This window comes from Lasioglossum baleicum, chromosome 15, assembly GCF_051020765.1.
Source record: "Lasioglossum baleicum chromosome 15, iyLasBale1, whole genome shotgun sequence".
NCBI lineage: Eukaryota > Metazoa > Arthropoda > Insecta > Hymenoptera > Halictidae > Lasioglossum > Lasioglossum baleicum.
In genome coordinates, this window is record NC_134943.1 from 4,656,550 (window position 1) to 4,684,298 (window position 27,749).

Genomic DNA, 27,749 nt, shown 5'->3' on the forward strand with positions numbered 1-27,749 from the left:
TGAATGTTTTGAGAAACGTTCTTGAAAATAATGATAAATTGAACAGGGCGAGCCAAGCGTATTAATGATCGCCGAAATTAGAGTTTCAGATGACGCGAGCAACAAAGTTTCACGGATCGAGGGAACATTCTGCGATCCGGATCGCCGCTATCCGCGCCGAGGAGGTTCAGAACTGGGATTCTGCGTCCAATTCGGTGAGTTAGCGCCATTAAATCTCTCATTAATCAGGAGAGGAGAGGTTCGTTTCGCGGGATGACATTTCCTCGAAGTAATGAGAACCGATGGCCGGGCATCGCATCGTCCAGCCACGCGTCGAACGACGAGTCCATTTTCGTCGACGCGCGCCATGACGAATGGTGGTCGGCCGGTTTAATCTGGTCGCGCGCTGATCCGGCTCGAGAGAGTACTGGCGTTAATCTCTTCAAACGCACCGTGAACCGAGTCCAGTGGTCACAGACCGCGAATCACCGTCCAAACAAGATGTTCTACAGAAATTATGGCACCGCTGTCTGACCCGTTTGACCGATAGGAATTATCGTTCTAAATAGACTCGGAATTGGAAACCAATTACATATACGGAGTTCCACGTTCTGCGGGTCACTGCTATGTTGAACTGGCTAGATTATGGTCGCGCGACAAAGGATTTTAATGGAATTCGCCTATGATATGGTCCGTGCAAAATTGGGGTTAGTTTCAGTCTGAAATTTTAAAAAATTTTTCCGGAACTTCACCATGGTGGTGTAAAACTCATTTAACTCAAATAATTAAGGTAAAGGATCATTCCTGATGGAGCCATATACACACACAAGACAATTTGTTTCGTGGCGCCTCGGTTTCTCAAAGGCGCGCGAAGTATTTTCGAAAAAGATGAGTTTAGAGGAAGGGAAGGCGTGATCAGGGAATGGCTACGTGGAAATAGCGTTCAGGGACATCGGCCGCGGTCCGTCGGAGTATCCAACCGCGTAAACAACCCTCCAAAAATATTCGGGACTTCTGCACGCAACTCTTTCATCTCGCGCAAACATCAACAGCCACGAGGAACGAATTGCTTCCTCGACTCGCCCTGAAATTTTCGCTGTGCTGCCCCCTTTTTTGCGTAAACGGTTATTTTTAACAATCTGCCTCGAATAATAAAAAAACTTGCCGAAATAAATCCAAAACACTCCACCCAAGAAAAAAACCGTAAACTAACGAATAAGGATTTGTGATTTAGTCCTTCGAAATTTAGTATTTATTGTAGACATAAAAAAGATCCTTCGGAAATGATTTCCATTCTCTGGTTGTCGTGAAATCAATTTCCATGATCATTCCGTGTACCCTGGACCAGCGAGATTAATTCGTCGAGTCGCGTCCTATTTCTCAACGAGGATTCAGAGACGAAGGGGGTGCGAGTAAAGGGATAACAGAATTCGATGGGGCCCGCGAGGTTTCGTATTACCCCGATATCCCACGCGGTTAGATCGTATCATGGATTCTTAATCCGACGACGATCTGGTCCAGAGGAGGCTGCTTTTCGCGGGGTCGCCGGTCGGCCCGGCCGATGTACCGACTGGTATTAATCCTACAAAGCGGGAACTTGATACTCCGAACCCTTTCACTGTTTTTTCCGTTCCGGAACAAGGGCCGGCAAGTCGTCGCTCGATGATCTGACGAAATAATTTTCTTGCCTACCAAGACCCAACCCAGCGATGTATCAACCTCGAATCCGAGAGGATTTACAGCTGTGCTGAGCACTATATTACTATACTTGCTGGATCACCGAGCCTCGTGTCAATTGTGCAAACCAGAAACTGGATACTGGGATTGAGAATACGATTGTGCTACTTGTAAAATAATTGCGTGACGAGAAATACATTTTCTGACATTTCTCAATGAAGATTAAAAAACGAGTGTTTATTCCTGTCGAATCTAAACTCAGCCGAATAATTTTACATTGGTTTATCGCTTCGAGGAAACACCATTGAATCGAGTAATCTCAGAATAGAATGTTAATATCCACTTTGTTATTTAGATCAGTCATTCGTCACGCCAATCAGTCGCATTGTCATCGTTCCGATAAATAATGCACAAGGTGCATCGAATTCTAATCACCCATCGGATCACTCTGCTATTAAAAACAATATCGAGTTCTCACCACGACGTTGTTTATCCGTTTTGAGAACGATCGACAGCTAATCCTTCGAACGCAACGATCGTCTGCGTCACCGGGACGAATGATATATTACGTTCAACTTTCGCGTGATCAGTGAGGATTACTAGCGAATTGTTCTTTGTTGAATAATTCTAGAATTTGGTCAACGGTGCTGTGAATCATCGGTCTCGCTCGCAAACAACAGAGGTCTGATAACAGATAAGAAAGTCTACCAGGCGTGTCTTTCAGCGTGAAAATTAATTTCTTCACATTTTTATTTTGCATACAGATCCGCAGTCTAAGTATAATATTCTGAGTATTACTACTTTGAAGGATAATCAATTTTGATCAGTTTCAAGGTAGATTCAACCTAAACTAGATTCTAAGCAGCTGAAGACAGGATCTCAGGAAAATTTGGTCCCTAACGAGAATGGCTTTTAATCAGATAGAAATGATACCGGTTATAGAGTTAGAGAGCTTTGAGAACACGTAACTCAGTCCAAGCTTCGGTAGCTAAAGATAGAGAACTCGATGTAGGCTGAACTGGGCTTTAATAACGAGTTATAGAGATCTCTCAGGATACGGAGCTCAACGTGGATTAATATTTCAGCAACCAGAGGCTTTCCAGAATGTGTATCTCAATTTAACCTGCGCTGTAGTAATCGGAGACGTCTAAGATATCTAGTACAGCTTTAGTATTGATAGCAATAGAGACATCAGACGTTGCGTAGTTCACTTTATAGCCTATAGTTTAGCAACCGAAGATGAAGAACTTAAGGAGCTCAATTTAGACTGCAGATTAGCTACCGTGGCTACAAATTTTGCAAAATATAGCTTATCCTGGACTGGGCTTTGGCAATCATAAAAAGGCACTTCTGAGAAAGTGCAGCTTAGTTCAACCTGAATTATAGTAGCTCTAAGCTAGAAGATGGAGACCTCAGGGGATAGGAAGTTCAATTTAAATGAATGGCTAGAAGCTTTACATAAAAGTTTCTTGAATGACAACTTGGTCTGTGCTAAGCTGTAGCAAGTAGAAACAAAGACTGCGATAGTCTCTGGCTAGAAACTTTGTAGACACTTAGCTCAGGTAATTCTATATTGTCTTAGACAGCAATAAACACCTCTGGCTACATTGTTCGATTTAAACCAGCGTTTATAAACATCAAATAAAAACTTCTCGGAGAATATCTCAATGTAGATTTGTAGACTTTAGCAGCCTCTGGCTAGAAACCTCGAAGATGTTTCTTACAACGCTCTAGGCTGCATCAACCAGTAATTGAGACCTCAGGGGACACGCAGTTAAATCTAAATTGGTGTTTAGAAGCCTCAGATAAAAAGTACTCGTGGAATAGCTCAGCCTGTTAAGACTAGGGTCTGTAGCAGAGACGAAGACTGCGGTCTCCCCTGGCTAGAAACTTCGAAGATAGTTAATAGACACCTTGAGGGACACACTGTTCAATCTAAATTAGCGTTTGGAGCCTCTAGATAAAATGCTCCTGAAGGCTAGGTCGGTCTTAGTTAGATTGTAGCAGTTGGAAACAGTGTCCTCTGGCTAGAAACGTCCAAGATACTTAGCTTAGCTGGTGGTGGTTCGACTGACTTAGCCAGCGATAGAGACCTCGGGGGAAATGCAGCTCAATGATAATTAGCGTTTAGAATCCCCAAATAAAATATTCTTAAAGTCCAGCTCAGCCTGGGTTAGACTACATCAATCAGAAGCGGAGATCCTCAACTCAGGCTACGCTAAGCCAGTTAGAGTCCTCGGGGCACCCAATCGCGCATCAATCCAAACCAGTGTTTAGAATCCTCAGATAAAAAGTCTGGTCTAGCGTTAGCAGCCAGGGGCAGAGATCTTCGAGACCGTATACACGTAAGTAGCAGTTCTGCGTTCCGGGATAGAGACATCTCGTCCCGAAGACGCCTCGGACGTTCTAATTAAGATTCCACCGTGGCTCCGGGTCGCTTCGTTGTTTGATATAAAAACAAATGCACAGACGCACCGGGGATAGAAAAAAGCTGGCCAGGGAGAGACTCTGCTGTCTGACAGATAGAAACGTTCAGCGGTTTGACGCCGGTAGATTCGAGTCTCCCAGGTACAAAACGAACACCGGGCACGGCACGGCACGGCGGAGCCAAGAGACGGAGGCCCCTGCATAATTATACCTTAAAAAGGATGATCCCTTCGGGGAGATTAAGGGACACCGCTTAAGACCGACTGCTATCTTAATGAGCGTATGGAGAGCTCCGGTTCGCCTGGCTGCACCACCGATGCCAGACAATCGTAATTAAGCGTCAGCGCGGGTCAAGTGTGCGTGGTCTGGTCTCTTTCGCGTATTGCCGGAGACTCTAATCGCGGGAAATTGTCCAGATTCCGTCTGGAACTCTGTAAGATCCGTTTCCCTGGGAAAATGTCGTGGGAAGAGCGCGCGATTCAAATTCTTATCGCGAATCCATCGAATATTGGACTTCGAACGCATGAAACCCGCGTCAGTCGCTAAAAGCAGAGATCCCGTACTGAGATTAATGAAACTCGAGCCTTTCAATGGATTTTGTATGGACAATGTTTTTAAAGAGATGGCTCGCTGAAATGTACACTCGAAGCATTTCAAACAATATTTTTTAGTGATCATTAGACTGCGGATTTTATGTGTTTATAATAAAAATGAGTAGGTGGAACATGTGAACTACGAGAAAGATAGAATTTGAGAGTGTCGATATATTAACATCACTTACTATTTTAAATTAATACAGAACATTTTTATTTCGCACAGAGATCCACAGCAATAATCTTACGTATATAAATGTCAACAATCCATCAGAAGAACCAGACATTAATAAGAAACTCGACGCGTATTAAACGATCTTCAATCAAAATACTGAATCTTACGTTGAAATTCGTATCTCTTATCGTCTGCATAATGGAACGTTGATCGATGGAAAATCACGGGATGACGTACGACTTCGCGTCATTCGAATTTTGTTTGCAACAGAGAGGGCAGACTGATTGTTATAAAGTAAAAGACTTCAGGTATTTCTGCATCTTAAACGGAAAAGTTTGAGCATAGTGAAATATTTCCAAAATGAACGGTTTGCGATTTCAATCTGCAACACCTGGATCTCTTCTATCATTTTCTCTGGATAAAGGGAGCGATTTTTGTGTGGAGGGTGAAAAGCGATTGAGATCCTCGTGACGTTGAATCAGAATCACGGATTAATCGATCGGAGCCATGATGAATCGAACGGCCGTGAACCAGCCCTCGTCATTACCATTTTCCATTTCGACGGTTCCCCGAGGACAATGGAAACGTCGGTTTTTCCGGGAAGAAAACGGTCGAAGTCGAATTTCAGTGGGCGGCCGGTCGAACATCTGGTGCACAGATTCGGCCTCAGTATTAAAACGCTTTCTCTAAACGGTATTTAGCTGGAGGCCGTACAGCAGGGTTTGGAGTTTCCGGCAATTGCACACGTGCGCCCCGGTAATATAAGTAAAGTGTACAAGCCTGGCCGTTGTACGAGGTTACCTGCGAGACCCGCCGCCATTTTACAAACCCTAAAAGGCAATAAATCACCGAGCAGTGCACGCGCTCCTTTTGCCCATTGTCCACATTTTCTATAGTACCTGCAGCATACTCAAAGGACCATTACCGAGGGTCGGCAAGAAGTATGTAGCACCAGTCGTTTCATTGTTTCCCGGGGAAAACCCGGCGTTTCCTCGTGTTCGCACCTGGTACCTCTCACAACGCCTTTCCCAAAAGTTTTCCATTGTATATAAATACTAGAGGTCTGTGGGACCGGGACGGGATACTGTACGGAATCTTTTAATATTGTTTTTTTAGTCTTTATCTATGCTACAAGCGTTTTCTATATAATTTCGTTTTTACGATATTTCGGACACCTCTAATAAATACCATAATCCGATGGGCCTTGCGCCCGTGTTGAATGTTCAACACGGTAATTTACGAAAACAGGCTGTGAAATAAAAGTGCCCAGGTCGAACCAAGCAATTTTAATGGAACTGTTTGTTTGTAGTAACTGTCATCAGAGAGATAGTCACTGTTTTGAAAGATTGGTGCGACTGTGAGCGTCCGACGTCAAATAACAGTGCTGATCAAAATGACGAGACGGTCGAAATTTACTTTCCGGCAAACGGAGTTTATTGATAACCGGCCGAAATGCTAGGGCTGCGCGACGTTATATGTATAAATATAAGTACGCGTATACATATAAATCCACATAGGTGTACACGTGTGTATATTATTATGATTGAGCTCAATTGTCCAATTGGCCGGTCATTGAATGCCATATGTACAGCCGGGCTCGCCCGTTATTAGCGAACCGTCGATGATATTCTCAACCGGGACGACCGCGTTTCCACGGGCCCGGCTCGGGCCGTGTGCCGGTGATCACACGGCGAAATGAGAGCCCCTGCCAATCTTTTGTCTATTAAATGTATTCAACAGGGTAATAGCGGCTGATATTACCAATTGGACAATGAAAGAGATGGCAGGCAGCGGAGCGCGATTTCCACCCCCTCACCCATCCCCATCCCCATCCCCCGTCGCATTGACCACGTCGGGGATCACCGACACACCAAGATTTCGTCAGGAGGCGATAATCTTGCGGATCGTGGACCGCCATTGTCTCCGGTCCCCTTCGGATTAAACGTACCACCCAAACCCGACTCGAATATTCAAGTTCAAGCTGCTCCAAGATTAACGCTGCGCACCCCGATCACCCGTTCCAAACGTTTCGCAATTATTCGTCTACTTTCGAGCGGATTATCAACGCTTCCGAGACGAAAATTAGTAGATTTGAGACTGTTCACATTTCCATTGATCTCTCTTGCAATTTTGACAATAGATCATCATAATAATCGTATTATTATTATATTAGATTATCTCACGTAAATCCCTTTATTTGGATTGTTTTTTCGTTTCCGAAGATTAACCCCCATTTTGTACACGGAATTCTCATCGAGGCGCCCCGGTAGGACTCTTTTATTTCTGTCTGGCTTCTATCCTTTGTACACGCTTTTAAAAATACTCGATCCTCCTGGCGAGTCTCGTGTCTACCGATTAAAGGCATGTCGGACATTTTCGCGCTTCTAGAAATCCTTTCTTCTCGTTCTATTTTCGAAACTTAGTGGTTGCAATTTTCTCTGCTCGGTTATTCATCGCCGAGTTCCACTACGAAGTCAAAAATGGCAATCGGAGGGGACAGTTACTGGAACGACTGATTAAATTGTAATGGCGTCGACTGGAGAAATTACGTGACTGGAAAAAGGCCAAGATCTATGGGGCCAGGAGGCAAAGAGACGTTTTATGGAGGTCCCATCGGAGGCGTGGGTACCTCAAAATTCCGTCGCGTAGCCGAGGACACATACACTCGCGGAACGCGTTCCCCGTTGTCTTTCACACGCGTTCCAACGATCGGGTACCTCGATGACAGAGAAACGAGCAGGGAAAACGATTTCGTCGAAAGAAATCCTCCGGTTTTCTATTCGTTCCATTTTTTACACATTTTTTCGACCGTCTCGAAAGAAATCATCGACGAAGGGTTCATTGGCCCTTCGGGGGTTGTTTTGGAGGACAATTTTATTTCGGTGAGCGAGATATTTTAAAAAAATTTTGGACAGGTGCAGACGGACTCTCAAACTCGGGAATGATTTCGAGTTAAAGAGGTGATCTCTTGATAAAACGCGTGTGAAATATCTTCAATGCGTTATTTTTCGGTCTTTCACCGTTTTCTTTAATGTTGTTTTAAAAGAAACTTTTATTATATTGAAAAGGATATAATAGCATCATGTTCTTTTAAACGCTGAATTTCTCAGTTAAACGTCCTTAAAGCATCTTCAAAGCACAACTGTTTAGCAAATAAACATAAAGAAAGTATTTAAGAGGTCCTGCAACTTTTGTCCTCCAGTCTCCCCTTTCATCTTCAAAGGGAAGTTATAAATTCTTCAGAGAGTTGACGTTCGGATCGCTTCGAGAAATGATTAGTTTATTCTATGTACATCGTATTTTTGGATATTATACGCCGCAAACAGAAACCGTACGATAGGTTTCCTTACGATCGGAACACGCTCGCATACGATTTCTTTCTTTTCTTTCTTTCGCGAGTCTACTTCGCCACCCCATATATTTTTTTCCACGTTCCATCCATTCCTCGCTCATAACTTTCACTTTCGCGAGATCCACCCCCCCCTCCCTCGATCGCCTACAAAAATATCACCGCCTTCTTTTACGATTCTAGGCTCGAACCACGTGTCTCGTCGCGACATTCCCCCCTCCCCCTTCGTTCACTTTCTTCCTGTCTGCTTTCTCCCCTTCTTCCTTTTTAGTTGACTCAATTTTTTCTTGCACTCTAAATTATTCTCCTCGCTGTTTCTCCATTTTTATCTGTGTTCCCCCATTTTTATTTTTACGTTAACCCTGTTAGGGAAACATACACATGTAAAAAGAAATTCAAATCTGTCAAACAATGAAAAAACCCAATACCCAAAATTTTGCTCGACGTTCCGTAACAGTACATTATCAGTTTGACCAATATTTTGATGCATCAAATATAAACGAATTTATCATCCTAGAATGTAGAAATCTATAATAATTTTCCTATTTGGTGAGTAGAATATCAACAAAATTTTGGGAGGAAATCTAGGTACCCAGGCATTGAGATAAGGGTTAATCAAACGAAAGATTGAATAATTCTTCTATCGCTTCAGAAAATTCGTCCCTGGAGAGGTGTAATTTTTCTCGAATTTTCTTTGACATAAAAGTGCTCGAGGATTGCTCACCTAATCGAACCAGCTGCCCCTGAGTAGTCCGATCGATCTTCAGGATCAGGAGTATCCCGATGATGAGACACTTCGCGATTGTCATCCTGATTTCTTCGACGACAGGTACCGGGTAGCTAGTGACGCGGCATTTGTCACTTTCTGAAACGGAAAACGGAAAGATTTATTTATTTGTTATACACGTGTTATCTACATGTTCAAAAGAGCCTATTTCAACACAGATATTCGATTCCTTATTTGCAATAAGCTATTTCATAGGTTTCAGAAATGAAGATACAACGTTTGACTGTGAATGAATGAATTCATTCGCATTTATAATATAAAAGTCTAGGATGAAAGTATTAATTAAAAAATACGACGATTCAAACCATATTAGATAGGTCGTGAACAAAAACATTGAACAATGTCAGAGAAGCGTTGAAAACGGAGATATAATGTTCGATTCTCGAAGGAAACGTCTCTTCTAGGCAAGGGGAGGTCTGGAACACGGGGTGTGACGTTATGCATGTGATCTATGGGGCTCGAGTGCATCGTAAGGATGTACCGGACGTGTTCTGGTGCACGAAATCCAGGTCTGGTTTCGAGACGCAGCGAGAAGAGTGCTCGGGCCATGTGTTCTCTTAGGCCGACCGGGACACGGTCTATTATTCTTTACGGGGACACACCGTGCACCCGATAGTACACCATAAAATATTCTGTCGGCCATGGGCTGCCTCGTTCGCCAACCGATTTATGACAATTCGCCGTGATGGCGAAAAAAAGGGACGCCCGCGATTCTGATGTTACTTTATTGGACCGCGTAGAAACCGGTCCCCGTGTGTGGTTACTTTTAAACGCCTCTATTTATAAAGATCCAGGCTGGCTAGGGTTTCATCGATCCTCGATGGAAACGCAGTCTACTTGTAACTTCTTCTGTATCAAAGAGATTTCTCGGAATTAATAAAAATATTCAAGTATTTTATCGTTACTACAAACGCAGCTCATCTTTTAAACAAACTATTCTCTGTACAGGCGAACCACTTCCAGATCGGAAGTTAAGATCATTTTCAATCGACTCTCGTTTTGTTTTTTGTAGGATCCTTCCGATCGCGCAGCGCATTAAAATTGAATTAACTTCGATAGTTACTATGAGCTCGTCAATCCCTCCTCGAATTACCATCAACGACGGCGATTTTTATCAATCAGCGAATGTTAATCGTTCGTGCGAACGTTATTCGCGGTTTAGCTCATTAGCCGAGACGAGAATAAAACGTATTAGAGCTCGTTAGGAAGGCATAAAAACAATTGCAACCTGTTCGGAGGCGATCCAGAACTTATCTGCATTATCAATAACCGAGCGAACCGGTCCACTTTATCTCGATTCCGCCTGATTGAAAATTATTATACTGTTCACGTTGACCCGCGATTATGAGGATTGCGAACGGCCTAAATCTAATTCCCGGAGCTATAAACATGGAATTAACGAGGCTGGGAGCCTTTGAATCCCGAAAGGCGACCAGAATGAAATTGTTTCGACGATTCCACGCGGTTCTGTTCCGTAAATCGGCCGGAATAAATCGCTTCGGAATTGTTGAAGAGAACGCGGCGCCACTAACATTCTATGTCCTATTGTTCCATCATTTCTCTAGGCTTCGGGCTTTGTGATTGCAATGTACGAGCACCGGGTCTCTTCATCTAGCGAATTTATGTCGAACGAGCCTCGGGCGACTCTCTTCTTTCTCCATTTTCGTATACGTATCCTGAGCGAAAGAGCGCAGACAACCGAATTGTAGACATAAGCATTATTTCGTGCTTTTTCTCATGCTACACTCTCTTAAACTGTATTTGATAGCAAACGCGATTTTTTTTTCCGTACGAGTATACTCGTCATTAGACAAGAAAATTCCATGTTTCGAGCACAGTCAAGATACACGGTTAATCCCTCGTCTCGCGTCTCTAAAAATTCTATCGGCTACCGCAAAAACACGAATTGCAACCTTGTTCTCACAGTGGATCAGGTTCGTCCGCAGAATAATTCAGCAGGACCATAATTACCGACCGGCCGATAGTGACACCGAGCAAATAAACCTCGGCCATCATCCCCGACGTAATACAATTTTCCGCAACAAAATGTTACTTGGTAAAAGGATGAGGTAGGGGCGTATCAATAACCCGAGCCGGCGCGGTCGGGTAATTAATTCCTCGCGCGGGTTAATAAAACACCCGGGGACGGTCTTTCTTTCTCTCTCGCCGCGCCGGTGTCGACCTTCAAATTACAGCCTCGACGCCACCAAATTCCCGACCTACGTCACTATAATTACGGGTGGTCGAGGGTAGAACAGGTTCGAGCGATTTCATTCAATTTGTACCGGGGGCCCGAGGAATACAGGTCGTCGTGACCGGGTGCCGCGTAGATCTTCCCAGATATCAAAAGTATGGGTACTGGCACCGTGAAAATGGTCCCCGTGGGGACCATTCGGTCGGCAGAGGAAACGGCTTTTCACCGTCGGAAGCGTGTAAATCAACTACCCTCCACCATCGAACCCTCGGTCGACCCTCGTGTGAGGCTCGGTTTTATGGTTTAAAGCTAGTAAAAACGCGGGTTCCGCCGTGTTTCCACGAGTCTGGAACCAAGATGGCGCGTCATCGCTATCGTCGACACGGAAACGGCATTAGCTTCATTGTCCTGTTAATTGGAGCCTCTGATAACGCTGCTAACTGCGATAGATGGAAAACTGCCGTGAAATTGCTGACCCGAGATCGAAGTTCTTTGATTTTCTGGTAAATGGGTACATACTGGATATGGGGCGTGCTTCAAATGGCGAATGCTGGTGTGGCAAAGATTGCTAGGAGGGTCTCTTGCACTGGCAATTTGGTAACAGAATTTCGAATACAATGTGATGTTTTAGGAGAACCAAATGATTAAGAGCAGAAATATATGTACAGTGAAGTCGCGATTCTTGTCAAACAGCCTGTGTTCTGCACGGACAGCTATCGCATACCGACATTATTTTTTATGACTGCGTCTACCGCAGCCGAACGTAGAGAAGGGCAGCATGAAATACGGATCGCATGGCTGAGCGTATCGGTGTGAATCACTACTAATCGAATGTACAAAATCTTCTGTACTTTTCATTATTTTTTTATGGGACTTTCGCCAACTTATTTCTGGCATTTTTCTGATTAAAATAGCACCAAGCACGATATAATTGCAACTGTATTTAATCGACGATGACAGTTTTGAGCGCAAGGAAGGACAGCGAACTGGCGGGGTTTTAAACTGTGTCCGCGTCTCGTTCTTTCCCATACGCTGTCTTTCCTTGCGCCAGAAACTTTCATCGTCAATTAAACCACTAAATACAGTTGAAATTACATTGTGTTTGGTGTTATTTTAATCCGAAAAATGCCAGAAATAAGTTGGTGAAAGTCGCGAAAGAAATATCGCGACTTTACTGTATATTTATGTAACTCTTCCTTCTGTGTCGATATGTATGGCGAGAATGAGAAAGAAACATAATGAACGAGAGGCAAAATGGATTAATTGTATTTGGTTGTGTGAAATAAAGAAATGAGTGTGTATGAAAGAGCGTTTGTTTGAACATTTGTCAGTCGTTGTTTGATCATCGTTTTGTACGTTGGTTTGTTTATGAACATATTACAATTCCATGCACTGCTTTTCATTTTGCACAAAGGTCCGCAGTCTATTGTAACATTGTTTGAGGAATTAGTAGAAGGACGGATTTTCTCGGACGAGTTTTCGTCGACAGCTTGTTTTCCCGTGTCGAGGGCCGCCTTTTTCGAAAACGACGGGTCTCCAGGCTCGTGTTGGCGATCGGCCAGGCCCGAAAACGCGTTCGTCCGAATCGGGGAACGGCCTCGGACGTGCCAAATTGAAACACGGCCCTGAATGCACGCGGCGTTTCACGCACGTGCTGCGACCGCGGCCGCATATAATACGCCGTTACGGGACGAGGAACGGGCGTCGTCGTAAATTTTTATAGACCAGGGGCGTGTCGATCGATCGTACATCATTCCCCGCTGTTCGCCTCCTCTACCGACCGTTGTAAAATAAGTTGTTACACATTCGCCGCGAAATTGTTTCGACGAGCAACACGCGAGAGTGCGCGCGCGCGCGCGACCGAGTGAACGAGAGAATCGCCAGAGAGCCGAGTTTATTTTCTGCCGTGGAAAATTACGCGTGCAACCTTGTCTGTGCCTCGAGTATAATAAAACGACTAATTGACTGTACGGTTCGGACAAGAGTGTAATTTATGAACTGCGTACGAGTAACGAGAAATTAATGTGCTGGACAAGGACCCGCGATGGAAAAAGTAGCGCACCTCCGATTTATACGAGTCCAAAGTAATTAGCGGAATTCGAACTGACGCGGGAAAGACTTTGTTGCAATGTATAGATATACATACATTGTAGGAGAGTCGGAAAGCATTGGCAGAAGTAATTTGAGCGGAGATTTATTGCTTATCGGTAACTTGAAACTAAAAATTAGAAATCAATTTACCAGGCGATCTTGCAAAAAAGAAAATGTTATGATTGCTGTGATAATTGATCTACGTTTTTCTTGCTGCTCTTCGAATCCTTGAAGAATCCAAAAAAGGATAACACGATCGAGTTCATCATTAAAAATTCATCTACAAGAAGACGCCGTTTTGGATCTCCGCAGCTCAAGATTTATTTTTTCTACACCATTCCAAAAGACCCTCTCGAAAATTCCCGCCGAAGGGTGCCGATTGTTTTCTTTGAGATACCCTAACGACCGACGAGCCTCTAAGAAAATACACCTAAAGCCGGGAAAAAGAGAAAATTATGAATCCTGGCGACGATTAATATTCTCCCCCGGGGGGTGGGAAAGTCTCACAAGCATTCATAAGGGGGTGGAATTCGAAGATGATCACCTGTTGGAAGGAAACCGCCATAAAGGAAAGGAAGACGCTCGTATTTCGCGTCTGGTTTCTTTCTTTTTCATTTTTTTCTTCTCTTCCGAGGAAATTCTTGTTACCCCTGGGGTTTAGGGATGCGGGGAACATAGTCGTCGGAGTCAAGTTTCACGATTCGCAGGCCTTTGGTTTTCCCATGGACGAAACATGGTCGCCAGATTGTCGGGGTTCCATTCTGGGCGGAGCACTACTTGTTGGGGTCCTCTTGGACACTTGTTGCGCACGATTTTTGTTCAATTCTTTGGGTTGGAACCTCCATCTTGTATTTGCTAGGTGCTATTAAATGTTAGAAAAATAAAGTCTGCCGATTTCGTGACTTAGTCAGCTAAAGAAATATCGGAATGAAAATATTCGAATGGATTTAATATTCAAAGGATTTGCCCAGGATCGTTCATGTCATTGTAATATCGATTTAGTACGCAAATCGATTAGATACGGTGCCAAAGGAATTTAAAACGACGTGAATCTTCGGAGGCGCGCGTGGGCGGCGAATTAAATCTCGGGCTAGCTTACTATTAACATCCTATTAAGTATTCCAAAACAACGGGATAAACGTATGCCGCTTAGATCCCCGATTGATAAGACGAATTATAATAAAGACACCGGGCGACGGTTCTCCCAATCGAACAGGTGAAAAGGGCGAGGCAACCATAGGACCTTAGATCAACGTTACGAATCGTGAATAGGTCTTTAATCTTATCAGATAGATGAGGAAGGGGGGCTTGGCTAACAGCGTGTGTAGCGTAGCGCGACAGGATCGAATACATTATCCTATTTGGAGGCAGGTCTGCGGTCAGAAAATTTAACGCTCGATAAACCGTGAACGCATAAATAGGAAGCCGAAATATTCAATTTCCGTGACGCCATAATCGAGTGCGACTCTCCCCGGGTCCACGGTTCAAATTGAATTTCTTTTCATTTGCATCTGATCGCCATGTACTACTCGCTGACTCGAATCCTTCTTCTAAACATCCCACAATTTTTTCAATTTCAGAGTAATCGTATCGCGTTTTAGAGACTCGGATTAGCGACGTGCTATCGTCACAATAAACCGGGCAGCAATTGAATTCGTGATAATTAGACTGCGGATCTTTATGCATTTATAGGAATATTGAGTAGATGAAATTCATAATTGTTGAACAATTTTTTAAATTGAAGATGTCAATATATGATTTCTCCTCTATTAAAATCATTAAGGGAGGAAATAACATTCAATCTAGTTCCTATTTCTTGTATTAATATAATATTTTTTTGCATAAAGATTCGCAGTCTAGTGATAATAGAAAACGTAGGGAATATTGTAGCGAATCTAAATTACAAATGTATCTGTATTATTATTTAATTTAAGTTGTGCATTAAGTTTATTTCATCGACAAGAGAAAATCGGGTCGCCAGGCAATGAAAGGATTTGAATGTCCACAGTCCTCTAAAGTCACTTTATCGATCCACAAAGCAGTCCCATAGAGAGGTAATGCTCCATATACATAAAGTATATCTTATCTTTATGTTTCTTTCTCTTTCACAGCCAATAAAACAAAACCACATAGCCAGACAACAATAAAAACTTGAAAATCATGTCGACTGCTCTTTACGGTCGCTTTGACAGTCTCCAGTAGTACACCACAGAGTGGTGACACTCCATATACATAATTATTAGCTGATCTTTATGTTTCTTCCTCTTTTACAACCAATAAAATGAAATCAAGATATCAGGCAATGAGAGAACCTGATAATACTAAGCATGTTTATTGCTATAATCGCGTTATTGGACCCAAACGGAGTACTGTAGAGAGGTAATTCACCATATATAATACATAAATCATCAACTTTTAAGTCTCTTCTTCTTTCACAAAGGTTAGAATAAAATCAAGATGTCGGACAATAAAAATTCAAAAAACCGTGTTCACTGCTCCCTATAATCTCGTTACTGGTCCCAAATAGAGCATTATAGCGAAGCCACCCTCTTATTCGAAATTCCCTTTCCAGGACCCTGATCAAACTCTTAATAGGGATTAAAGTGATTAATCGGTGCCCAAGGACTCAGGTGTTGCCGAGCGAACCGAGGCAGAAGGTGTAAAGTCGTAAAGAATGGGACCGATTTGGAGGACAAAGCGATCTGGCCCGTTGCGTCCGATGAAATTTATGAACTGATTCGTATGCAGGGAGGCGGGGTGGTGGCTCGCTTCGGACGCGTTTTCGGTATTCGAGCTTAATCGAAGTCGTTTCGTTTAGGCTCTCGCGGTTCGGAAATCTCGTCCACCCACCGCGTCGGCGTCGGATCAAAGGGGAAACCGAAATGGGAGAACGAAAGGGTGGGGTCAGGGCAAGGTACGGTCTGCTTTTCTGGAAGGCTGCGCTCCTGTGATCCGTGCCCCAGCCCATAAATCCTACACCATAAACTGTGGAACGGGGTGAGAGCCGTAAACCGGAAGCACGTGCTCGCCGAACGTCCCTTGTGTCACTATTTCACGCCAAGGAGCGCAACAAATCCTTTATTCCTGCGGCTGTATGCTTTTTTCAAGGACTCGAGCATCCTAAAATTTTTCTAACCTCGGAAATTCGTATCTCTCGTTAACTTGTGACAGTTGTACGAAAGTGTACTTGTTGGTATCTAATCAATTACTAAACATTTAAGTATTGTATGAGGTGTTACATCATCTTCATATCTAGAAAATGAAAAAAATAATTTAAGATGGAATTGTTCTAGTTCCGAGAAAATATTTAATTTTAGTGAATTGGTACAGGAATAAAATTAGACAGGGACTTCCGCGGTACAGTTAATCGCCGGTACACGAAATGAGGTCACCGTAGAAAGAGAACGATTCGAATGGTAAAATGTATTGTTGCGAAGCTGACAATTCCATTCAGTTCCCGGTTTCCTTGGTCCTTTGTATGCTTTTTGCGCGTACAGCGCGAGCAACTCGCTCTTGAAACACCTTTAGAGAGCAGGTTTTCAGAGCTGACACCTCGACTGCTGAGAGGTTTCCTTCCGGGAGGAGAAAAAATCGTGTCTGACGCTGCGACGTTCTGGTTTCGTCCAACAATTCCCCACAATCAAACGATGATTCAGTAGAGTGTGTGGATAATCGTTGTGTGTATTTTAGTCCGATAGCAACAAGAAGCGAGCTCTCTCGGATATTTGAATGTTAGTAGCGTAGGTCATAGGTTCTAATGATCGTGATTTTCATATCGCCGAGTCACGGGCCGACTCGCTCAAGAAAATTATCCCCGAAACAGGTTGACGCAGGTTAGTGTTATCCGAAAATATCCGGAAGGGTGTCGATTCTGAAACTAAGCCGCTTACCAGGGATATCCGTTCCAACCCCACGAGACTACACAGAAAGTTGCAGTGTCTGTGGCGTGGGTGGTCCCCGTTCCCCGACTTCACCGAAAACAAAATAAATAACTCTCCTCCATTTGACTTCAGCCATCGCCACAATATGTTTCTACGCCTCCCTCAAGACAATTTCAACGTGCATCTTTATTATTCTCTCCAACTCCCATCACATCAAACAATTCTGTTCTATGTACTTCTTCGTCACAAAGAATAATTTCTTCCACGATCGACACAGTAATCCTGTTAACCTCACGCTAAACCTATCGGGAACTGAATGTGGTAGGTAAAATGTCTTTCTAAAATAGATCGAATTTATTTAGGCTTCGCCCGATTCTTGTTATTAGATTGCGGATTTTATGCATTTGTGACACAAATGAGTAAATCGAACAAAACAGTGAAAATGTCAAACAAATTTTAACCATTTGCACCTGGAACTATTTTAACTGGAAAATTAAACATTTCTTCCGATCTAGAATATTTCTATTCCCTATGATTTTTTTTTTAAATTTGATGGATATATAAATATCAACAATACCTAAATGTTTAGTAATTGATTAGACACTGATATATTTAATATTGTAAACAATATTTTGAATAATGGTACAGCAATTTTAAGTGGTGCCTCAGAGGGGATAATAGAATGCAAAGGGTTAAAATGCGACTATTATAGGAGAAGGACGTGTATGCCCCTCTTCTTTCTTGTAATTGTTGCACAAATGTTTCCAAGTTTAATTGCAATATAGGCGTGTTGGTGAGCGCACTTTTGAAGAGCAGAGCCAAGTTTTTATGGAAAAGGAAAGGCCAAGAGAAGGAAAGATACGAAATGGACCGCTTAAAAGGGAAGTAGTGAATCACAAGGCCAAAACAAACTTCTCCGCGTCTCGTATCGAGCTCCAAACAGAATCCGTCGTTAATTTCGTGTATAAAAGCACTGGTATCGCGAAGGTTCCCGACCTTTCGATCTCTGCCTCCGTTTTTATGGACCAAACCACTATTTCCCAGTGTTCCTTCCATTTTTTACGAGGCACCGCTTAAAAGCTTGAAATGTATGTGTACGAGAAGTGAAACGCGATCGGCGTTAAATTCTCACTGCCCAAAATGGTCCTCTTTGTTCTCAAAAATAAATGACCGAACACCTTTCTTTGCCGTTCGTTCCTAAGTGAAAGACTGCTTGGTCTACAAGCTTTTTACACTTAAAAAATCAGCTGCGTGATTTACGTTCCTTAACCCACTTTAAAGATGTTTATTTTGCATAAAAATCCGCAGTCTAGTGATTACTCATTATTTTCAGCATTTTAACAAGTCTCCTGTATAGCATTCTGACTCTTTTATTTAGTTTTTTGGTCTTCAGATAAAAATTTTTGAAGAAGACTTTTCGGTGGCTTCCTTTTTGAATGAAGACTGTGGAGGCTTCGAGAAAAGCTTATGGCATTCCGGTTGTCGAGTGTACAGCAAATAGGCGAACCGCCTATTGTAAACAGGATGCCGTCGGGGATGGAACCGCGCAGGTTTCATTGTCGACCACAACATTTCGCTGTGCGAAAGTTCACGCTAAATTATTGTTCAGTGGCTCGTCGACTTTTGTCGCGGGCGAAACCAGTCGCGACGAGGTGCGTTATTGCTGGATCGTGACTGCCTTTTGTGACGGAGAGGAAAAAAAAAGATGGCCGACGTTCGAAGGCTAATTGGCTCCGTTTAACACCGCGCTGCTAACTGGCCAAGCTATTGCTAACTCTATTGCTTTCTTAATCGTCGAATCCACAGTCGACGTGCCGGCGTTTTACAGCTGACTGGTTAAGAAATTCAAATTCGAATTTCATCGTGCTATTAATATTATGGAACATAGTGTTGCAAAGAAGAGAAGTTGCAAAAGAGAAGATCGAAAAGGGCTGGTAGTGAGCTAAGAAAAAGATCAGAGGTCTATTCTTCTGAAGCAACATCGAAGAAGATCGAAGGTGTCGGCTTCCTCGCGTGCAACAATCGCGCTGAGCCGACTGCATCCCTTTCATGCTCGTAATTCATTACACCATTTCGGCCGCTTATGTATATTACACGCCGGGGCGCGCCTTGTTCGAGACTCGCCCTCCCTAATTTAATGCCGGTATTTAGTCTACGAGCTGGAGCACGCGCCAGAAAAGAAACTATCCGACCTTATCCGTGGGCCGAAATTTAAAGGTGATTACCGAAGCGACCCCTGATATCGATGCTTCGAGGTCTAGAGGGTGTTCGGCATCTTATACACCGTCGTTTTTACTTCAATAAATTTATTGGCGTGCCTAATAAATTTCTACGAACTGAAATCGACCGGATCGTGTGTACATAATACATTCAACTCCAGAGAGATCACATTTTTTCATGTTATTTTCGACAAATTTTATTAGACAGGGGATCGGTGTTCAGCGCCAATCTTGAAGACGAATAACAAGTATACTTTTTAAAATATTCTAGGGCAGAGATTATTTTATCCCTCATCCACCTGAACCCTCTCAGGTTTTCTTTCAATTTTCCTTGCTCAAATTGTTTGTTATGTTAATTTAGAATAGTTTCCGCCGTAAATGAGTAGGAAAAGAAGTATGTAGCATGGTCCATCAAAAAGCGGAAAGGGTTGAAGAACGATGGTGAAAAGGATCGACTGACAAGTGCCGCTCGTCACAGCAAAGGCTCGTCAATCCGTTTAGCGCGAGTCGGCGCGGCGGCGCGGCGCACGTTCTTCCCGAGAAAACCGATCGATCGACGATCCGCGCGTATTTTCGCGGCGCGATGGCGATCCCGGCTCGCGCCGACGGCTCCTCTACGAGGAGACATTCCGTTCGCAATATATAAATATTCCAGGGACGTGTTTCCCTTCCCTCCTCGCCAGGCTCAGCACGTCCCCAAAACGTATCGCTATGCGCATCACGGGATTTTCTATCGTCGCACGCCGATCGCGAGAACCGCCGAACATGGCGAACGCACCAGCGTCGGCCGAACATGGCGAATCCATGGTGTGCATCCGTGGAGACACGCCGACGTCGTCGCGGACCTCGAAACGACCGGATCATCGAGATCATCGTTTTAAGGCCTTTTGCGATCGGTAACCTCTTACGTAAGAACGATTTGACGAAAGACTGTGACAACGATCGTCCAATAAAACGTCCGCCGAGACGACCTTTCGAGGAACAGCTGGGGACGTCGATGCAGGAAGCTAACTGGACTTATGCACCCTCGGGGGGATCTGCTTGCACTTTAATGGGAAGCGAACTGGTAACCGTGAAGTTTCACGCTGCACTCGGTACCTCTTCCTGCTATGTTTTTGCTTTTGTTTGGTTTTTCGATGGTGTTGTGTTCGTCTTCTTTGAGAACGTTATTACTATTTCTCTGATTTCATGAAAACAAGTTATGAATTTTTACCTCTGATTTTTGTTCATCGAATCCTTGCCAATCAAATGAGGAGAAAATAGGAAGAAGTTAATGATTTCTCTTCACTCACCTCACAAATAGAAAGAAGTCAGTGCTTTCTCTTTACTTTGTTAACGAACATCACAACCTGCACGAGTGCCTATAAGTATCCACCAAAAATTGTCATTCATACTATAAAACAGTACATCCCACCTACACAACAGTATTCTCACATACTCAGCAAAGGGTCTTTCACCCTGATTAGAAATTTCAACTGTTCAATCCTCTTCGTTCGTTCATGCTCGCGCTCGCTCGCAACAATGCAGCTCCTCCGTCCCTAAAACGTATCAAGGATCACGATCTAAATTTCTAAGCGTCGCAGGGACAAGAAGAAGGCGCTCCTCCCGTTAATGTGCACCTTGATACGTGAACAGAGAGAGAGAGAGGTAGAAAAGACGGAGAAAAGAGAGAGCCTAAGTTCGGATGGCTAAAAAGGGACGCACGCTCTCTCGCCGATGGTACCAGCGTGAATAACAAAAGGCTGGTGGAACGTGTGTCGGTTCCGAAACAGAACGAAGGGATCGGTGAACACAGTGGATAAAGTGAATAAAGTGAACAGGGAAGTGCGCCACGCCGCGATAGTGGAATATTCATTCGGAGCCCACGATCGTCAACGCGATGAATTCACCGGCGAATTAAAAGAGGGGAGGAAAATAGTTACTGGGGACCATCTCCTCGGGCCTAAGAAAGCCACAAAGGGCCGTTCTCTCTAGGACCCATTCATTCCCTTCGTTACTTCTGTGTTTCCTCTTTTTACGAACAAGGTCGTAAATCAATGAAACATTCTTCTTTTCCGAACCGGTGACGCAACGCTTCTTTTCATTCTTTGACTTGGCTCTGGCGCACGCGGTTTGCTTTGTAATTGTTGGTAATTGGGGGATTAGGGATCATTCTCTATTTAATCCCTCGCCGTTATTATATTTGGTCGATTTCATTCGGAACAAATGGAACTGAAATAAAAAATGCATCATGCAGAATTTTGATAATTTCGAATATTTGATGGTACTCTCTCTCTATTTGCTGCAAATTGATTTTCCAACACAGAGGTTGTAACAGAGGTGTGGTACACACGTCCAAGGCAAAGCAATATTGCATCGAAGAACCGGAGATTGACTCTGCTATTGAGTAACATTATTTATTCAATGACAACATTCGAAACTATAGGCAAAATTCCCCTTATCGATTCCCGTATCACCGTTTGCATAATGTTAGTTCTGTTCGACATCGATAGCGGCTATCAATGCACATTTCACCTTCATTCGATGTAACGAAAATTCGCATTTTTAAGAATTTCAATGTTTCTTTTTAAATATGCAGAAAAGTAAGAGTTCTCGTCTAATGAAGTGCGTGTTATATCTGCGTGAACCATCTTGCGGAGTATCGTTTATTTACGCTCGATACCCCGAACGGGAATCGGACGAAATGCGTTTTTATCAAATCTTCGTTCGGTTTACTCAACCGAGTTTTATCATCGAGTTTATCACAGGTATGGTACCCACGGCTGCAGGTACGCTTTCGAGCTATCGTAGCTTCTGATAGCGTTATCGGCCTAGCACAAGAACGTTGGCGGGCCCACCTCGCAGGATGCACTTTTCTCCGAGAGTTCAAGTTCAAGTGGTAACAGTCGTCGCTTTCAGGACGATTCTACAGGGAAAATACAACGTCAGGCGTTCTCAACCCCTATTTTTTAACCCTCATCTCATGTGCATCAGATTCTAAGTAATTTCTGTCGTATTATATTTATAAGGAATCACTCACAAGCCATTTTTAATGAAATGTAAACGTAGTGTTAACTATGTTATGTTTGTGGAGATTTCTTTAGAAACATTCGTGTACTATTGCATGAGAAATATAATTCTGAAGCATTTTCAACCTCCACTTTGTCAGTGTGCCTCTTGTAACATTTTCTCGAGCCACGATTAAAGTAATTGCTCTATTAGGACAAGTTCTTTCGAAAACATTTTAGTAAACCATCCTAATAGCAATTTACTGTGAATGTACAACGCTGGTACTTTTCATCCCCTTAATTTTCTCACTGTCTTTCAATCATGCAATTTTTTTCATCAACGTCACTATCTAGCAAGTATTTATTAAAATAATTGTCCCTTTAGGGCAAGAACCAAGAGTTAAACTAGCGGTTTTTAATATGGATTTACCAGGTAAATATACGTTTTCAACCCCCTATCTTCTCTACCCGATAATCATACAATTTTCTGGATACTTGCACAATCTGAAATTATGCAATATACTTATACATAGTGTATAATACAGTATTCAACAAGAATAGTAGCATAAATCAAGCGAATATTATATTATTATGATATAATAATATAATTTTATGGCTCGTACACAAAAGGCACCTTTTAAACTTTTACGTAAATATTAATTCAGATTACAATGATGCATTTTTTGAATATCCAGGATGATCGGTGACTGGTTGTACAACCGAGAAGGGGTGACTCTATAAAACGAGATCAGTATACATAAAACCGCGGCAGAAATAGCGTTAAATAAATTCCACTACACCGATTTTGTCGCCAGCAACGGTAAAAATTGCTATAAATTCGCCGCAACATGTACCAGGAATTTTTGCTCTCGTAGCGACCGCATGTTCGGGACTCTTCCTCTTCCTCGTGGTTTTTGCGGGCCGAAAACTTCATTTTTACGGGCTCCGGCGCCTCTTGGGTCTCTCTTCAGGGAACGGGGCACCCCGGTGACTCGGAGAGGCCAGTTTCCTTCAGTTTCGGAACATCTGCTCGACGAGGGCACCAGCATTTTTTTCACATTTTCGAATCTCGCCAGCCCGACGGAAGGGAACAGAGCACGCCTTATGCCGACGTGGAAAAAAATAAGAATCACTTCGTTACCGACGAAAATTTATACTTCTCGGCCTCATTAGCGACAAGAGCGTAATATGGGACACAGAAGTGTTGCCGAACTTTTTTGTCTGCTCGCATACTCGACTCCGCTTCTCAGCGAGAAATTCATTAATCCGGGATGAGAGAGAGAGAGACCGGTTTTTTTCGATCGAAAATTAGTCTCGTTAAAAAAACGTGTAAATTGAAGGAGTTACACTATGTCGGTTTGTGGGAGAAGTTGCAAGATCATTGGGGACGCGAAGACGCACAAATCGCGCATTAATTGACAATAATAATCCTACGCGCCCGGGGAATTAGCATAAAGGTAATAACGGTGGGCAGTGATGAAGCATAACGAAGTGACGGTGAATCGAAAAGAAATAAAAAAGGAAGGTAAAAAGGAACGTGCTCGTGCGAAGTATAATATGCAGGGGTGCAAAAAGATCAAAGAGGATAGTAGGACGTCGCCAAACCAGTTGAAAGAACACGAAGAATGTTCGATGAATTGCAACATAGTTGATTGTTTTGCGCATTTAAACAAACACTGCGCAACTTTACAACTTCATCGCACCGACTCGCGTTTACTGCTCGGCAAACGAGAAACTTCGGACGTTAACTTTATGTATGTAAATGCCGCATGGTTTGTGTAAATTCGCAATAAAGTTGGCGAAAGAATTGCTGGCAATGGATACTTAGAAAGCTAAGTATGTCACTTAGAGGTAATTTCAACGGGCAGGACGATTGGTTGCCTTTCCATTTTCATTGGAAGCTTTCATTCGATTCTCGTTTTTATAAAATATTCAAGATCTGCCTCTTCATTGACCAAACATATTAAACACGCAACGTAGTAACTTTTTTTCATGGCGAATGAAAGATTACATTTTTCGAAATGAAACGGTTGGGTCGATAACGAGTCAATTACAGGTAAAAAATTCTTGTAATTCTCTGAAATGAATTCCTAAGAATAGTTAAACCCTGCAATGATTATACGAGACTGCTCTCTGAATCGGTGGTTTTAATCGGTCTGTCGATTCCTGAGAAAATGGCTCGTATATTCGCAGCTGGGTCGCGTTTTATCAAGTGTCGCGGTTTTTGCATCCGGTTCGCCAGATAAGAAGCCGATCCATGGATCGAGAGGCGCGAGAAAAACGCGGGAGTGCCGTTTTACTTAATTCGAGTCGCACGCTTTTCCCGACCAGCCTAACTGTAATCCTGAACGGACCGATTCAAGCACACCATGATGTACCGTAGCCCTATTCGCGGAAGAGATTCAAATGCAGCGACAGAACCGTGGAAATCCAATTTGCGAGCGAGCATTATCTTGTCTCTGGTCCAACCTGTTAGGGAAGACGAGTTAACTCGCGCTCGCATAACTAGCCGCGCCACGTTTCCCCGGAGATTTCAATGCCTGGTGAGCGAGCGCTCTCATAATTCTTGCCGCGATCTTTACGAGATGCTAGGCTATTTGCCAGTGTTCGCGGCACGAATTATTTGTTTGTCATGGGAGTGGTAGTTTCAAAGGAAAATTGGTACAAGTAAATTTCGAGCAATTTTTGTTGATCGAGTTTGAGCAGCGTTCAAATTAGGTTGTAAAATAAATTCGTTCGATTGCAAGTATGTTCCAATGTTTACAAGATTTGCTTATCACTAGACTGCGTGGAACTTTATGCAAAATCAAATGTGTCTGCATCATTTGTAAGAGACAACATTAAAAATAAAAGAAAAATAAAGCTTCTACCTATCTCCAATAATCTTAAGAAATGGTATAGTGTCTGTAATCTGTTCTCGAATTCTTTTAATCTGTCGCTTTAAATTGCAACATATCGCTTTTGTCATAAATACATGCATAAACATTGCAGGAGAAGGAACTAAATATTTCGAAATTCAGTATTTCGACGTCAGTGCAACGAAAAGTATACTTACTCACCGATCCCGACAATTAGCGTTATCCCTCGAATTCATTCTCAAAACCATTCACTATGTTCACAGTTCACACTACCAGAATTTTTCACGGTTCAAAGTTCACTGTAGACACGGTGATCAATCTCGCGAATGATGTATCGAAAAGCAATACAGTGTTTTCACACCGAAATGATCAGCGGAGCGGGATTGTGAGCACGTGCAGGGCAGATGATACACTGAGAAACGGCACTTGGGCTCTCGATGGACTCGCGACACAAACCGAACCCGGAGAGCGACGAGGTTTCTTCGCCGACGGCGCGTTTTCGTCTGACAGCCCGAGGCCCGCCGCGTGTCGCGGCAGTACGCGCGCACGCGCAACTGCATCCTGCATCCCCGCGCCTCGCGAGCTGATTGGCCATGGCCGGCTGACTGGGTGCTGCACGCGACTCGGTTCACGTGCACCCCGCTATACAGAGAATACAGTGCGTCCACGAGCTACTGTGCATCTGCATAGGCTTGCAGCCGGGAGCGGGGGTGGCGGTTTTTATTTTGGAGCACGGTTATTGTCTGTCTGAGCGGCGGATGGTGTCGGAGATGAGTCGGTTTGAACAGAGAGATGGTGCGATCAGAAAGAGAGAAAGGTATGTGGAAAGATGTATGAGCGGAAAGAAATAGCTGCGTGCTTTCGAGAGATGGATAAGGAAGAAGAGATTGTAGTTAGAGTGATAGTAAACGTATGCGAGTAGAAGAAGTGCGAGTAACCCTTTTACGATATTTATTTTGTTTTGTAAAAAGAATATGTACAGTGGGTGTACAGTACACCCTTTAAAAATAAATAACTTTTTTATAATTGTACCAAACGACCTAATTTTTTATAATCAATTAGAAGCATTGCTTTACGAAGTGATGTGCAAAAAAGGTTTTTCGAACATCATAATTTACAAGGTTAAGTGCAAAAATAAAAAAGGCATTTTTAAAACCTTTTTATTTGAGTCCTTAATGAAAATTTAAAATATATGTTTTCTAGATCTATGTTAGTTATACAAATGGTGAAAATTTCATTGAAATCGATTAACATACACACGAGCTACAAGCTGTTAAAAATGATGAAAATCGTAGTTTTACACGACTTTTGATCAATTTCTGCTTAAACTCCACAGAATCGTACATCTTTCGATCTTTCCTGCGTCAACCGATTTCGATGAGATTTTCAGTATGTATAACTAACATAGATCTACAAAACATATATCTCAAATTTTCATTAAGGGCCCAAATAAATAAGTTTAAAAAAATGTCTTTTTCATTTTCGCATGTAACCTTGTAAATTATAATTTTCTGAAAATCTGTTTTGCATATCATTTCGTAAACCAATGCCTCTAATTGATTATAAATAATCAGGTCGTTTGGTACAATTATAAAAATGTTAATCTCTTTTGAAGGACGTACGAATACCTTTTACACCCACTGTGGATCGCAGGAAAACAGTATGCGAATGTAGAGTAAAAGGTGAGAGCAGAAAGAACAGATCAGAGAAAGAAGAGTGAGTAGAAGATTTGTGTGTGGTGTGGATGATTGGAAATTGAGTGAATTGAGAAGGGTGATGAGAGAGAGATGCAAAAAAGACTGGAGAGAGTAGAGAGTCCTGCGAAGTAGTGTACCCTCCTCAATATTCTCTTGCAGAGATGCACGAAACGGCCTGTTTTGCAATGCCCGCCACCTACAAGTTCCCTGGCGTATCGATGTTTGTGTAACGCGATTACACGCGTCGAACGACCAGTTTTATTGTCAGCTTGCGAAAGTCGCGAAGTGTCAATTCTTGGGCGCTGTTTAACAGCGTTGGCGTTCTTCTTGACCTAGCTGAACAATGCAGTGAATCGGTGAACGACCGTTCCCGTGCGTCTGAATCATGCAATTATCGGTCTGCAAAGAATCCATTCTTTTCCATCGATCGCGAGAGCCATAGATGGCAATTTCCATTATCCTGACACATGGATTTCGCCTCGTTTGAAATTTTGATATGTATATTCAAACTACCCAGGTCTTTTACAATACATTGTTAACAGTAAACCTACCACCACCGGTCAAATGACCGGTTCCAGATTTTTTGTTTCACAATTATTGAAATCATGAGGATGGCAACTAAATTCGCGACCTTTTGTTTCGTAATTCTTTAATCGTATCATTATAACCTCACTCAGTGACCATTCCTTTTGAACTGTATTTCATTGGAAAGCTCTGAATTTTGCGATTAATTTGATATAAAACACTCGTGCTTAAAAAATATACAGGGTGGTCCACGCAACTTACACACCTACATAACTTTCAAAGTCTGCGTTGCACGAAAAAGTTTTGTATA

At 42.9% G+C, this 27,749-nt stretch overlaps 2 protein-coding genes across 6 annotated transcripts in view; one reads left to right on the plus strand and one right to left on the minus strand.

Annotated features, from left to right (window-relative positions):
• The window catches only part of Srp72 (signal recognition particle 72), a 58,299-nt gene extending 30,594 nt beyond the window's left edge, over positions 1 to 27,705 (plus strand). The window contains exon 9 of the transcript XR_013010590.1: positions 82 to 27,705. The gene's annotated coding sequence lies outside the window, so the exon portion shown is untranslated. The remainder of the gene's footprint in view (positions 1 to 81) is intronic.
• The window catches only part of LOC143216574 (fibroblast growth factor receptor homolog 1), a 72,644-nt gene that overhangs the window by 12,401 nt on the left and 32,494 nt on the right, over positions 1 to 27,749 (minus strand). For 2 of the 5 annotated variants that reach the window (XM_076439746.1, XM_076439750.1), the window contains exon 2: positions 8,925 to 9,065. The exons of 1 other annotated variant lie outside the window; for it this stretch is intronic. In XM_076439746.1, the coding sequence (XP_076295861.1) occupies positions 8,925 to 9,009 (85 nt within the window). In that variant the 5' untranslated portion in view covers positions 9,010 to 9,065. Of the gene's footprint in view, positions 1 to 8,924; positions 9,066 to 25,414; positions 25,561 to 27,749 lie in introns of those variants that run through there. 2 more of the 5 variants (XM_076439749.1, XM_076439747.1) reach the window with 2 other exon arrangements.